The 15,392-nt window shown below is 35.3% G+C and overlaps 1 protein-coding gene across 1 annotated transcript in view; it reads left to right on the forward strand.

Annotated features, from left to right (window-relative positions):
- Window positions 1-237: 237 nt before the first annotated feature.
- Window positions 238-15,392, forward strand: part of LOC114327285 (DNA polymerase delta subunit 3) — a 34,146-nt gene continuing 18,991 nt past the window's right edge. Inside the window, exons 1-2 of the mRNA XM_028275846.2 lie at window positions 238-539; window positions 620-930. Coding sequence (XP_028131647.2) covers window positions 471-539; window positions 620-930 — 380 coding nt within the window. The 5' untranslated portion in view covers window positions 238-470. The remainder of the gene's footprint in view (window positions 540-619; window positions 931-15,392) is intronic.

Below are 15,392 nucleotides of genomic sequence, written 5' to 3' on the forward strand. Positions count from 1 at the left end.
TGCCGACATAATTTTGATTATAGCATTTATTTATAGTTGATTTTATAGGTTATAGGTTTGTGCTAGCATCAGTTTCAAACGGTTTGAAATCATCAGCGAATAGCAGTGGACCAGCGCGAGTAGAGGGGATAGCACTGGTGACTGTATTATGTTTTCTCACTGACCAACTGTTTGCTGACGGTTATTGACTAGTTTGACTGTTTGCTAGAACCCTAGAACAAACCTCACATTTAAATAAATATCAACGGCTTAAACTAGGCAGTCAGCATTACAATAATGTATTTTGTGATACTAACTACGCCAAGGTCCATTATAAACGTACATAGAAGAAAGAAGAAACAACTGTCACTGTCACTGTGCTGTCGCTGTCACATAGAAATACAATTTTGGCGCTGATTTGTTCAATTTTGTTTCGATGTTTATGGCCAAAAATTGTGTTGTGTTTGTTTTAATAAAATTAGAACGGCGTGATGGATAGTGCTACCGAGGAAATATACTTTCAACGTCTACAAGAATATGTTCAAGATGATGATAAATCTGTAAGTTATAATTAAATACCTGTTTTATGTTTGTTAAATCACTGTTTTATTAACATCACAAATAACTTATATGCTTTTAGGTTACACTACCTTCACTAGCTAGAGATCTGAAAGTATCAATACAAGATGCAAAATATCTACTAGCTAAATATGTAAAGGACCAGAGAAAATTAAACCCCAAACAGCTGGCTGTTACTTATGTGTTAACAGGTGTTTTACACGGCAAAGGAAAGGCAGTTATTATTGTTAAAGAAACTGATTTAGAAGAAAAAAGATCTCTGTTTGATGATGTTGAAAGCGAAACTTTGTTTAGTGTACAAAAATGTAAAGAAATTGATTTGAATAGCTTATCATTGGTGTATGATGTAACTCAAGCTGCTGAATCACCATTGTAAGTTTTTATCACTATTTTTTACAAATGAGGCGCTGAGCAACAGTGGCCTAACCCACTAATTGAGAATTTTAGCTCAATGGACATACAAATGCAAAGATTGCATTTATCTCAAAACTTCGTTTTTGGGGTTAGGCCACTGTTGCTCTGAGCGTCTCAAATATCTATTGATTGAAAATGGAATACTTAGATTAGAGAAATAAAAGTAGACTTACTTACAATTAGTTTAATAATTATCTAAGACGATCGGTTTCACATACGAGATAGAGCCGTCAAAACACATTTATAACCAAAGACAGGATGGCCTGAGGACAGTGGCGTAGGGGACCCACATGGGTCCCATATCAAAGTTTGCCGCGGGGGCCCTTTTCCACCACTGATATGGCATAGTGCTAAAAAAATGTTCAACAAAAGAAGCAAACACGCTTGTATAGAATAGAATAGGTAGAACAGGTACTACAAATTTGCAATTTATGGAGTCGATTTATCTCTGGAAGATAAATAGGTGTAGCAGTTTTTGTTTCTCTAAATAGAAGCGTTCTGGAGGTATTTAAAAAATGTAATGTCTATTAGATAGAAGGCAGATAGTTCGTATTAAGAATTATTTCTCTAATGAAATTATAGTTACATCGGGTGTACCTCAAGGCTCCCACTTAGGACCTATCCTTTTTAATTTATTTATAAATGACATAAATAAAAGCTTCAATTTTGCTCAATTTCTTCTATTTGCTGATGACCTTAAATTATTTCACATAATTACCTCTGATTTGGATCACTACAATTTGCAATCAGATCTTAATGGTCTTGTGGAATGGTGCTCACTTAATGGTATGGACTTAAATGCAAACAAATGCCATGCTATAACTTTTACTCGACTAAGACACTTTGAGAATAATTCTTACTTTATACGGGACACTAGGTTACAATTAGTTGACTCAGTTATAGATCTGGGTGTTATTCTTAATACTAACTTGAATTTCAACCTACACATTAATAGCATGGTTTCTAAGTCATTAAAGATGCTTGGCTTTGTTAAAAGATGCAGCTATGACTTTACAACTGGTCGTTCTTTAAAATTTCTTTATTGTTCTTTGGTTAGACCACATTTAGATTATGCATCATGTGTTTGGTCACCTCAATATAACTGTCATATTAATAAAATCGAACAAGTTCAGCGTAAATTCTTACGTTATTATGCTTATAAGATGCATCTGACTGGTCAAAGTTATGAGTCTTTACTGCAAATTATTCGACTTGACTCATTACAGAGTCGTCGTCAACATAAAGATCTTTGCTTCTTATATAACTTAATTCATGGTCATAAATTCTGTATCCCACTTTTAAATAAAATTGGTCTACATGTACCTTCAAGAACCACCCGTTCTGTGACCACCTTCCACGAGTTCATTAACTGCACAAATTATGGTTCAAGTTCCTATCTAAAACTATTAAATTAGCAAACACATTATCTCCGCAAATTGATTTCTTTGTGAACGACTTTACTGCGTTTTCCACACAATTACATTTATACTTAACTTAATGTTTTAATTTCAAGACTGATTTGTCAACTACTGTTATTGTCTTTGTTCTAGGATAAGTTGTATTTATTTATTTATTTATTTATTTATATATATTTACGAGCAAAGCTCATTACAATAAAACATTACAGAAGATATGAAGAACTAACAAAATATTACAAATATACGTAAAATACAATAAGATACAATAAACACTACGACAATAAAGCAAGTCAAAAAGTAAAAATAACAGGTAAAGATATATAATCACAAGTTTAAAATATTCAAGAACATAAAACTAGAGGGTGCAATCCTTTAGCGTTTTTAAAAATCGCGAACTATCCGCAAAGAAATCCACACAATTGGAGCAAGCATTTGCCTGTCTAGAAACCCTCGAGATGAAAGAATTTGCAGTGAAGTTAGTTCTGCTGATGGGAGTATGAAACGTAGATCTTGAACGTGTGATTCTGGAGGGAATATGTAAACCTACTTCCTCCAGGAGCTCAGGGCAGTCGTGAATTGAATTTATAATATTATACAACATGTACATGTCCTTCTTTTTCCGTCTGCTTGATAAGGTGTCAATGTTAAGTTCTAGTTCAAGATCCATATAATTCCAGTCTCTACGGTTTGTTTTGAATGCGACGAACCTAAGGAATAGGTGCTGGATCCTTTCAATCTTACAGTTGTATGTCTCATAGGCGGGTGACCAGACGCAAGATGCATATTCCACGATTGGCCTCACCATTGCACAGTACAACAGTTTAAACGATCTCAACTGCTTAAAGTCTTGGGAGCATCTTTTAATAAAACCTAACAGTTGAAGCGATTTTGAGATGATATTGCTTATATGAATATTGAAAGATAGTCCAGAGTCAAGTGTAACTCCAAGATCTTTTATGGATGTGACTGTTGTGATATTTATATCACCTATTTTGTATGTGAAAGAGATAGGACTTTTCGAACGCGTGAATGAAATGTGAAAACATTTGCAGGAGTTGAGAACCATGTCATTGTTGCTGCACCATTCATTCAACCGATTCAAATCGGACTGAAGCCTTAAACAGTCGAGTGGATTCCTAATGTGGCAGTAAAACTTAACATCGTCAGCAAATAAAAGAAATTTCGCATATTGGAAACAGTCTTTTATATCGTTAATAAAAACATTAAACAACAAAGGTCTAAGATGAGATCCCTGCGGTACGCCCGAAGGGACAACTATTTCGTAGGAAAAATAGCTGTAGAGCTTGACGATTTGTTTTCTGTCCAGAAGATATTCCCTAAGCCACAGCAGAAGTGAACCATGTATCCCTAATCGCTGCAATTTTTCTAATAGAACATTGTGATTAACTCTGTCGAAAGCCTTAGAGAAGTCGGTGTACAGGGCGTCCACCTGTAGTCCTTCGTCCAAGGCGTTCAGTAAGAAGTTAGTATATGTCAGCAAATTGAGTTCAGTTGACTTATGGCGCCTGAAACCAAACTGCTGTTCCAAAAGAACACCGTTCAAGGAGGGTGTAAGGAAATCGCAGACAAGTGATTCGAATAGTTTAGGAATAGAGTTTAGGATACTAATAGGTCTATAGTTGGACACAAGACTTTTGTCACCTGTTTTGTGTAAGGGCAATAGGAAACTGGTCTTCCAAACATTTGGAAAGCTTCCACTAGCTAAAGACTTGTTAAAGATGAGAAATAATGGCCGAGCCAAATTAAATGCACAGTACTTGAGCAAGCTTGATGGGATGCCATCAGGTCCCGGGCCTTTAGAAGGATTGAGGTTACACAATTTAGAGTAAATGTCAGAGATGGATAGTTTACATGATGATAGGTTTAAGGGTGAAGAAGTGATGTCTTCGGGGAAATCAACAACAACAGAGGAGTAAACTGATAAAAGAAATCAGCAAATAAATTCGCAATATATTTACCAGATGAACTAGTTTTACCGTTGTGAGATAACTCAGAAGGAATTCCATTTGATTTTCTTTTGTTATTGATAAAAGACCAAAACTTATTCAGACCGCCGGGAAGAGAGTTTTCAGTAGACAATGTAAAGTTTAAATAGTCACGCTTGGCAAGTATCTGGGACTGAGATCGGAGCTCTGAGAACTGTTTGTAAAGGTAACTGGTTTTTGGCAGCTTGGACTCTTTAAGTCTCCTGTGTGCTGTCTTCTTTCTAATAATACACGATTTTAGTTCCGAAGAGTACCAGATAGGAAATTTTCTAGAAGAGAATTTTTTAACAGGAACATAGATGTCAATAGCTGAGTACAGAATATCATATAAAATGTTAACCATTTCATCGACTGAACATCCAATCATTAAAGTATCCCAGTTGACACAATCGAGATAGCCTTTAATTAGAGAAAAGTTTGCTGATTTAAAGTCATGATAGTAACCCTCCGGTAAAAGTCCCTCATTATATCTGGTAGTTATGGGTAGTTCAAACACCAGTGGGGGATGATATTGGTCAGGAGAGATTAAAATGTCTGTAGGTTCAACAACGGCGATATCTTTATTTTGGACCAGTATCAAATCTAATAAAGAATTAGAGGTATTTGGGCAAACGTTAATCTGGTATAGATTATGCAGACAGGATAGATTTGAGATAATCTCAATGGATGTTCTTTCGTTAGGAGTAGCAAGGTGATTAAATGTGGCTGATGAACTGAAATTGTCATGGGACCACGATGCATTAGGCAGATTAAAGTCACCCAAAAGGCATAGTTGGGATGGATTGAAATTGTTGACTGTGTTGTCAACATTGTCATTGAAGATGGAAAATTTCTCAGAGTCACTTTTTTTAAATAGGAACCCCGAACCCCGCGATATTTCGCGAAATGAACATCAGATCGAAAAATTGCAAAATACACGTATTTAATATTTTTGAAAAATCTATAGAATGACACCAAATACGACTACCCACGGAGTTGGGGTGAGGGGTTAGGTACTTTAAAATCTTAAATAGAAGCCTCCATTTTTTATTTAAGATTTGGATTCGTTATGTAAAAATAAGAAACTTTTATTTGAGCCATGTTTTCGAACTATGGATAGATGGCGCTATAATCGGAAACAACCATTGTTGGAAATCAAAAATTAAATTAAAAAATGGAAAGTCCTCACTTAAAGGAAACTTAACTTTCTTTGGTTTTAGGATGTAATCTTCACAACCCAATACCCAATAGGTCGCCCTAACGCTCGAGTAACTGCAAATTTAGCATACTTTCCTCCGCTATATTATGCAATTTGCAATTTATTTAAATTTTGCAATATACAGGGTGTTTCATTAATACCTGGAAATAATTAAACTGTAGATTCCTGGGCTCAAAATATTACGATTTAACCCAAATCACCTAGTTCGAAAATGCTTCCTAAAGGAGCTAGAGTTCTTTGAAGACGGCATCTTTTAATTACAATATTTATTTATTTATTATTTATTTACGGACCGAAGTCCATTAGTACATGATACAATTAAATTAAAATGTCACACAAATTAGAAAAATAAGATCTAGTAGGTACAAAATTGGTAAATACATAACAAACAATAATAAAGAATAAAACTACTTGCTCTCATTTAACAATTGAGAGCTAGAACATTTTGAAATTGACTAATTGAATTAGCTCCAACAATCGTTTTGTTAATAGTCCAGTGAAATTTTAACAATTTCGGAACTTTCATTATTGTTTTCAAGTATGGCAGGTGGATCCTGTTATAAATGCAAGACATCATGCATCTTTAAGGAATCAAGGAATGACCTATTTGGGTATCCATGTGACATCTGTAAGCGAGTAATTTGTAAAAATTGTTCATCTATATCAGCTACTGAAATCCGAGCAGTGATAATGGTAAATAGAATTGTGCCGTTTTATTGCCCTGACTGTGCTATAAACATTGTCAATTTAACAGATTTGATAAAGAGAATGAGTAATTTGGAACTGGAGATTCAAAAAAATCAGAGAGACAACAAAGATCAATTCTTGAAACTAGAACAACGTATTTTAAAATTGGAAATATGCCATAATGATAGCGCCGAAACTGCTGTTAGAAATAACGTGATTACTTCAGACATCGATGCCCTTAAGGAGGATATTATCAACTTAAAGAGTGCAATAGAGGATCTGACCATAAATGGACTGAATACTGATGTTCCTGCCTCAAGTAGTAACAGCAAAGTTTCCGAGGATTCATTGGTTTCTGAACTCCAAGAACGATCCAGGCGATCAACCAATATCCTACTTTTTAATGTTACCGAATCCAACAATGACATGGAGGCTGCCACAGAAATTCTCAAAAAACTTCACCATGAACCTATTCCTATTCGCTCCGCCACCAGATTTGGCAAAAGGAATAAATTTGGCTGTAGGGCTTTAAAAATCACGGTTCCAAGCAGCTATGATGTTCAAATGGCACTCAAGGGTAGATCCAAATTAAAAGGTAGCAAGATCTTCATATCGAGCGATTTAACTAAACTACAAAGGGAACACGAACTCAAAATTAAGAACGAGCTGAAGACCAGAATCGATAATGGCGAAACTGATCTAAGGATCAAATACTTAAATGGAGTGCCGTCTATAGCTTCAAAAAACTGAAAAATCTAAAACTCAATACTGTTCCTCCCAATGACCACAAAATCAGTGTTTATTACCAAAATGTACGTGGCCTTCGGACAAAGCTTGGCAAGTTATTGGAAAATACTCAAGGATGCTTTTATAATGTTTTGGTGTTTACGGAGACCTGGCTAACTGAGGGAATTACCGACGCCGAGCTGAACCTAGCGGACTTTAATGTCTACAGAAGTGATAGGTCATCTTCAACCAGTGCCTATTCTAGAGGAGGAGGCGTTCTTATTGCCGTATCCAAGCAATTGAATAGTAAGCATTTGCCATCTTCACTTGATATCGAGCAACTGTTTGTAGCCATTATCAATGGTAACGAAACCATTATTCTCGGCACTGCATATTTTCTACCACTCACCCCTCTCTATGGTGGGTCGTGCTTAATATCATTCGATGGATTTTTGAAAAATATTAAACACATATTTTTTAGTTTCTCGATCTTACGTTTATTTCTCGAAATATTCGCTTTTTTCTTGTGAAATTTTGTTACTCCCCCATTTCCTTACGTTAAGCTCAAACCGTCAGATTTTTTAAATATACACTGTTCTGGATGTACTTAACTTAACTTACCTTAATCTGACGATTTCGACTTTTTCTAAGTATAGATTTTTTTTCGGGCCCTCCTTAACGAACTCCCCTGTGTTAAGATTCAATATATGGTAGGGATACATTTACAGGGTACAATGTTTCTCCCCATATGATAATCTGACGCGCTCGAGAAACCGCAGAAATCCCTGCTTGGGCTCACCCAATACAACCTTGTGAACTAGTAAATTCTGCGTATAACACCCAAATATAGATAATAATAATAATAATAAACCTAATAAACCCAAAGTCGAAAAATAGATTTGAATTGTTGAGACTCATTGTTTTAAAACGGATTCAGTTTTTTCAAGCCAAGGGTGAATGAAAATTAAAAATGAAGCTCTGTTCTTTAACGGCGAGCGACCGGTAAATAGATATACCTAAATACAGTTTATAGACAAAGAACAGATTACACGAAAATATACGCAAACAATATGTTTCAATGTTTCAAATATTGGTAAAATGATTACAAATATTGCAATTTGGCATTATACATTATACAATGTCTCACACACAGCCAACACATAGACAATAAAAAGTAGCTTGAAGACAAAAAAGCTCTGTGGTTATAGAACGGCGAGAGGCAGAAAATAGATAGGTAGGTACCTGTATATAAATATAGTTTATAATATATAGATTAAGAATCCATTACACGAAAATGTCGATATCCAAACAATGTACACTGTTTCAAAGCGTTTTAATAGTGAAATGATTGTAGAATATTTTGTTCAATTTTTTGAATGGAATTTTGTTTCGACATGCCGCCCCTGAATATCGGGGGCCCCGTATAATTGATACGGCGGTAGCTACGCCTCTGCCTGAGGAGAAAGCCTGAGGCAGGCCCACAGCACGATTTAAGGACCAGCTGGAGGATGACTTAAGATTATTAAGAGTACGAAATTGGAAAACCAAAGCGATGTATAGGAAGGAGTGGAAGCTGATTCTAGAACAGGCCAAGACCCAGTACCCACCATGGGTTGTAGAGCCAATGATGATGATGATGATCGGTTTTACAAAGTTCAATTTGCTATGAATTTTCATGTCTCTAATAAGGCAACTAATAATACAAATATATTGCCAGAATTAGGGTACTGTCAAGTGAAAATTACTGATAATTATGCCAATATTATATGTGCGTAGTTATTAGGAGCACACAAATTAAGAATACAATATTAGAAATGTTACATGCCAATACAAGGAATGTTTTTAAATTTCCGTGGAAACAAAACCCAAGACATAAAACTGGAGCTACGAAATTCGGTTTTTTTGGTCAGATTATAGATATTAATCCAGATGTTAAAATATAAAATATATGGGAAAAAACATAAACAAATTTACACACAAAACAAGTCACTAAACACATTTAAAAATTTTTGTAGTTGTAGTATGGTAAAGATCTTTCAACAAAGAACCACATCAATAGTATATTTCTCTCTCTTTTTCTATGAGCTTCTCTTCAAGAAAACTTCTACATTTGTCTAAATGCAGTAAAGCCGATGACTATTAAATACCTATCAACCATAAGAGTTATGAATATGTTTCCACGGAAATATACATTCCTTATAACAATATGTAAGTAATGTTTATAATATTCCATTTTTAATTTTGTGCTCCTAATAACTAGGCACACACACTACTCCAAGAAATTAACGCTCCGCCTTAAAAATGGTTCACTTTTGATGTCTCTCATTTCCTAAATGTGTTGTCCAATTTAAGTGATTTTTAATATGTTATAGCCTTATTCTTTAACAATATCGCTGTAATAATATTGTTGCAAAACAGGTAAATTGTCATTGTATACCGGGTGTATCAATCAAACTGTGTTTTTTTCTCAAAGTTCACCACACACTGTGGAATATTCTAGCATTTATAAAATACTGAAATTAAAACCCAACTATAGAATCAGGTTTCCTTAAAATCCGGTTTGTGATTCATTCTCTTATGTTGGATAATGAAAAAGTTAGGTACTGTAACAACTTGCCATGTTCTTCATCAATACAGGATGTTTCTAAATTAGTGCGAGAAACTTTAAGGGGTAATTCTGCATGAAAAAATAATGACAGTTAGATTTATAAACATATGTCCTCAAATGCTTTGTTTCCAAGATACGGGATGTTAAAAGTTTTCTTACAAACTGATGATTTATTTATCGCTCTAGAACCGGTTGAGATATGCAGATGAAATTTGGTAGGTGTTAAGAGGTAGTTATTGCGCATTTTTTGACATACAATTAAAATGAATTACTTTTAATGGGAAATAAGCCACAATTTTACCAAAAAAAATGATTTTATTAACGTTTCGAAGCCCAAATCGGGTTTTGTTGTCAAAATACAAAATACTATTATATTATATAATAAAATATACAATTAAAATAATAAATATACATTTAAAAATTTTATACTCTACATCCTATCCAAGATGGCGGAAAGTAATAATGTGCCGTCACCTCTCTCTATAGTAAAAGAGGTAGATTTTAAAGAGAATACATTTAAATGTTGTCAAACGAAGCCTAATAAAACACTCGTTTGTATAGTATGTGGAAATAGTTATCATATCTCATGTGCTGTGAAAAACAAAGTGTAATTCTTCAAGATAGGGGATTCGCGTGTAATCTGTTGCCAAAATAGTGATGGACAACCCATCGAATCATTTAGTGCCATAGCGATAGAAAATCAGTGGTTAAAAAGGCTGTTAGCTGAAAAAGATGATAAGTACAATTTATTATTAGATAACAATAATCTATTAAAATCAAATAATGAACATTTGCTAGAAAAATTAAATTTATTGAAATCAGAAATAACCAGAACCAAAATCTCACAAAAATCCAACAGAACTGCTAATGAGGGTTTAATAAAAACTCAAGGTAATGAAGATAAGACGGCCAGTGTCCAGTCAACGAATTCTAAATACAAAACAAACAATGAAACTGACTCAAATAAAAATTTTAATGATAAAAACACCAAACATGTTGAAAGGAATTCTAATATAGAGGGCAATTCAAAAATTACTACAAACGAATTAAATGCACAATTAATGGATATTCAAACCAAACAGACATGTGACTACATTACAAATTTAACTGTCGAAAATGAGGAAAGCACAAAAATGAATCTTAATCATATCACAATGGGGAGTTCAGAGAATAAAACGAATGATGAAGAATATCAGATTGTGACAAAAAGACTCAAGAAAATAATGGGAACTGGAATTGGTGATAAGGATTTCCATGGAAAATCCGAAAAACGACCTTAAGTCAGTGACTTACGCACTTTTGGAAAATTCCAACGACCTTAAGTCAGTGACTTAAGCACTTTTGGAAAATTCATGTGGGAGACAACTGCATAGAAAAAGGCATGACTAAAGCACTTTTGGAAAACATTACTGATTTGTAATCTGTATAGTATACTTGACTTAAGCTGTTATGATATGAATTGTTTTTCTAATGTTTTTAGAATAATAGAAATAATGCTCTAGAATCAGATCCAACTAAAACCTCAAAATGTGAAAAAAATTACTTAAGCCCTTTTGGAATCCACCTCTTCAATTATGATCACGTCTCGTATAGGATAGGTAAAATAAAACTGTCGAATTCATTCATCGCACCAAGATGACGGGGGTTGTAGGGTTGCGGAAAATGGTCGGGATGTACTTAAACTCACTTCTTATACCTCGTTGTTGTTTATTATTCCCCGATCAATGCTCTGAGAATAATAATCCAACTAGTCTTTTCGTTTTGTCTTTTATACCATCCGAGACGGTATAAAAACACGTATTGCTTAATTCATTGGCGTACTCTAGAAGATAAAATTATATTATCGTCACACCCCCTCTCTTAAAAAAATTTTGGAACAAAATTTTAGCTATATACCTCGCTACAACTTACAACTATGACAAAAGAGAAAAAAACGTCTTTCTGAAAATTAAACTAAACTTGTGTCACTCCCGGATATTGTTTTATGTACTATCATTCGTACTAACGTTTGTACCGGATATGTATTGTCCTGGTGAGAGTCACTCTTAGGCGGTATGATCCTTTCCCTCGTAGGTTAGGTGGCAGTAGCGACTGGAGTGGTATGGAAACTTTGAGTGACTCCTTTGGTTTCTCTGGCTTGTGAAAAACAGTTTCTCTGGTAATGCAGTTGCATTACCCCTAGCTGCGTTTCCTCATTTGATTTGCTTCGGGTGTCGAATCTCTGAACGGCCGCCATAATATTTTCGCAATTTCGTCCGGGAGTAGGCAGCAATGTTCTTAAATGGCTATCAGGAAAGGGGCTCATCGCTAGTGGAATTTCTAGAATGTCCATGGGATCGTCCATTACATCAAGTCCCATTAACAAAACGTGCTGTTAAAGTGGCTCTGTGAATTTCTTGTCCAAATCTTGGTTTTTACTTATAATTAAAAATTGTGTTTGATGTCAGCGTATAGCCCACTAAATTTGCCATCTGTTGAATGTATTAATTAGCTGTTTAATCTAAAATGCACTCTTGTTTCATCAATAATCCAGTTTTGTGTATTTAAAAGTTTGACAACAAAAAATTTAGTAAAAAGCCGCTAACATCTAGTCGCTAATTGTTCCTTTTTTGTGACTCCTGAAAATAAATAGTCCAGTCAATATAGGTACAGAAACATTTTTAATTGTATCAAGATCAATTTAAAATGAGTTGCCTTAAATGTGGTAAAACTGATCATAAGGATGATCCGTTGGTTTTGTGTGATTATTGCTCGCACAAATTACCTATTGCTCAATTGCTAAATTGCTAAAGAACCACCTAGAAAATAAAAGTGGAGACAATTTTTTATAAATCCAAGAAACAACTCTCTGTATATTACCAGAATGTGCGAGGGCTTAGGACTAAACTAAATCTTTTGTGTAATAATGCTTCTAACGCATACGATATTATCATTTTGGTGGAAACGTGGCAATGCCAGGAAATTGTTGACGCTGAACTTGGCCTTAATGGTTTTTCCATATTTAGGAAAAATAGAGACTTTGCTGCTACTGGCAAAACACGTGGTGGGGGCATTGTAATTGCGGTGAGGAGCTGCTTTCACTCATCACTGATTGACATTCCTGATACCGCTGTTTACTGTGAACAACTGTGGGTGACTGTACAGAATCAATTTTGAATTGGCAGCGTTTACATTCATCCTGGCTCTGGGACGGAGGTATATGAAGCTCATTGTTTATCACTGGAATATGTATGTGACATGTTTCCTGATAATATTATACATATACTGTGTGGGTGACTACAACTTGCCTGGCATTTCCTGGACTAATGAGATTGATGGACTGACCATTGTTGGTGGTGGTTCATCAGCCAATGTTATTGTTGAGTATTTTTCACTATTTAATTTTTACCAATTAAACACAATACCGAATTTTTATAATGAAATGTTAGACTTAGTTTTCAGTAATAGCTTTATTTATAATGTTAAAGTTGCGGATGATGTTCTGGTTCCATGTGATCGCTATTATCCTGCACTTACTATAGAAATGTCTCTGGATTCACCTGACTGCATGAGTGGGAGTGAGGTGAGATACGATTTCTTACATGCGGAGTACTAGAGTCTATACAGCGCGTTTCTATTGATGAACTTCGATTATTTATTTTCGAACTTGAATGCGGAAGAATGTGTGGATGCCTTGTATCATGTTATGTATGGTTGTATAAACCAGTATGTTCATTCAATCACTGTCAGGAATAGCACATTCCCTATATGGTTTGATGGCGAATTGAAGCATCTTGTGATTATGACGATATCTGTACTCTGAGAGCATTGTGTAAGCAGAGAAGTAGAGATTTTTTTGCGGAGTTTGTTGAAAGTAATGAGGAATTACTTAATGAAAATATAAAACCGTTTTGGAGGTTGGTTAATTCTATGCGGAGTAACTTTGATATTCCTGGTTATATGAAGTTGAATGATTCTGTGTATGGTGAGCCTCAGTCAATTGTGGATGCTTTCGCTACCTTCTTCATCGCTGTCTATAATACTTTCACATCTTACTCTGATGGCTGGGTTGATCCATCTGATAGCAATCGCTGCCTTATTCACTCTTTTACTGTTAAAATAACTAAAGTTTGGACTGCTTGGATAATCTTGATACTAGTAAAGGCCCTGGCCCTGATATGATATCGAACTTGTTTGTAATGAATTGTTCATTTTCTTTGTGTAGACCATTATGGTTTATTTTTAACAGATCCCTGGCAGAGGGCCATTTTCCATCACAGTTTAGGAAAGCCTATGTGAAACGCATACACAAATCTGGTGATAAGTCAATTGTTTGTAATTATCGTTCCATAACAATTCTTTCTGCCATTCCTAATATTTTTGAAGCTCTGGTAACTGATTTCTTGACGGATATTTAAAAATCAACTACATACTGCTCAACATGGTTTTCTGCCTGGCCGTTCTATTTCGACCAACCTTCTTTACACGGATCATATTTTAAATGCTTTCGTGGACGGTTTACAGGTGGATTCCATTTATACTGGTCTATCTAAAGCGGTCGATAAGGTAGATCATTGCCTTTTATTGCATAAATTGGAATGTTTTGGTGTGAGTGGTAAACTTCTTTGCTGGTTGAAAACTTACTTGCGGGACAGGTCTTTATGTGTCAAACTGAATGGTTTCACTTCTGATGAGTATTTTCCACTCTCAGGAGTGCCCCAGGGGTCCCACTTGGGACCTTTATTGTTTGCAGTTTTTATTGACGATGCTATTAAATCATTAAAAAACAAAAACAAAATACCGTCTGTTGAAATGCTACATATTCACAGTTCTGCTCTACGGAATGGAAGCGTGGACACTAACTGTTGCATCTATGAATTGTCTCGAAGCTTTCGAAATGTGGTGTTATAGGCGCATCTTACGTATATCCTGGGTTGACCAAATTACTAATGTGGAAGTCCTGCGTAGAATGGGAAAGAGTGTGAAATTCTCATAACCATCAAAACAAAAAAATTAGAATATCTAGGACATGTAATGAGAAATCAAGAACGTTACGGCCTCCTCCAACTGATTCTCCAAGGGAAGGTAAATGGTCAAAGATTACCGGGAAGAAGACGCATTTCCTGGCTTCAAAATTTACGAAAGTGGTATAACACGACTACCACTGAACTGTTCCGCGCTGCGGTAAACAAAGTCAAGATAGCCATGATGATCGCCAATATCCGGAACGGATAGGCACTTTAAAAAGAAGAAGAGATTAAATCATTGACTGACTGCGAAGTGTTGGCATATGCCGAAGACATAAAGTTATTTTGTTCTGTTCGGGATTACTCTGATTGTGCTAGGCTACAGAAATTTCTCGACTTATTTGAGGAATTGGTGTGATAATAACAGATTAGTCATTAATCGTGACAAGTGTCAGCTTATCCAGTTTCATCTATCAGTGAAAATGGTAGATTTTGAATACAATTTGGATGGTTTTTTGATTGAGAGAGTCACTAGCGTCCAGGGCCGGCTTTACCACTAGGCCGACTAGGCACTGGCCTAGAGCGCCAAATTTGTTAGGGCGCGGAACAGGCAGATTTTGTTCGGTAAACTTCAAAATGGAGAAATAATAAATAGAAATTGGATGTCATTTTCTCAGAGAAAAGGGTCTGTGTTTTGTGTACCATGCATATTGTTCAGTTGCTCTGCTAACGCAAATACATTTACAACCGATTTTAGTGAATGGAAAAATGCTTCACAAAGAGTGGTAGACCACGAAAATTCTCCTTGTCATAAGTCACACCAGGAAACAT

This window comes from Diabrotica virgifera, chromosome 3 (assembly GCF_917563875.1).
Source record: "Diabrotica virgifera virgifera chromosome 3, PGI_DIABVI_V3a".
Lineage (NCBI taxonomy): Eukaryota > Metazoa > Arthropoda > Insecta > Coleoptera > Chrysomelidae > Diabrotica > Diabrotica virgifera.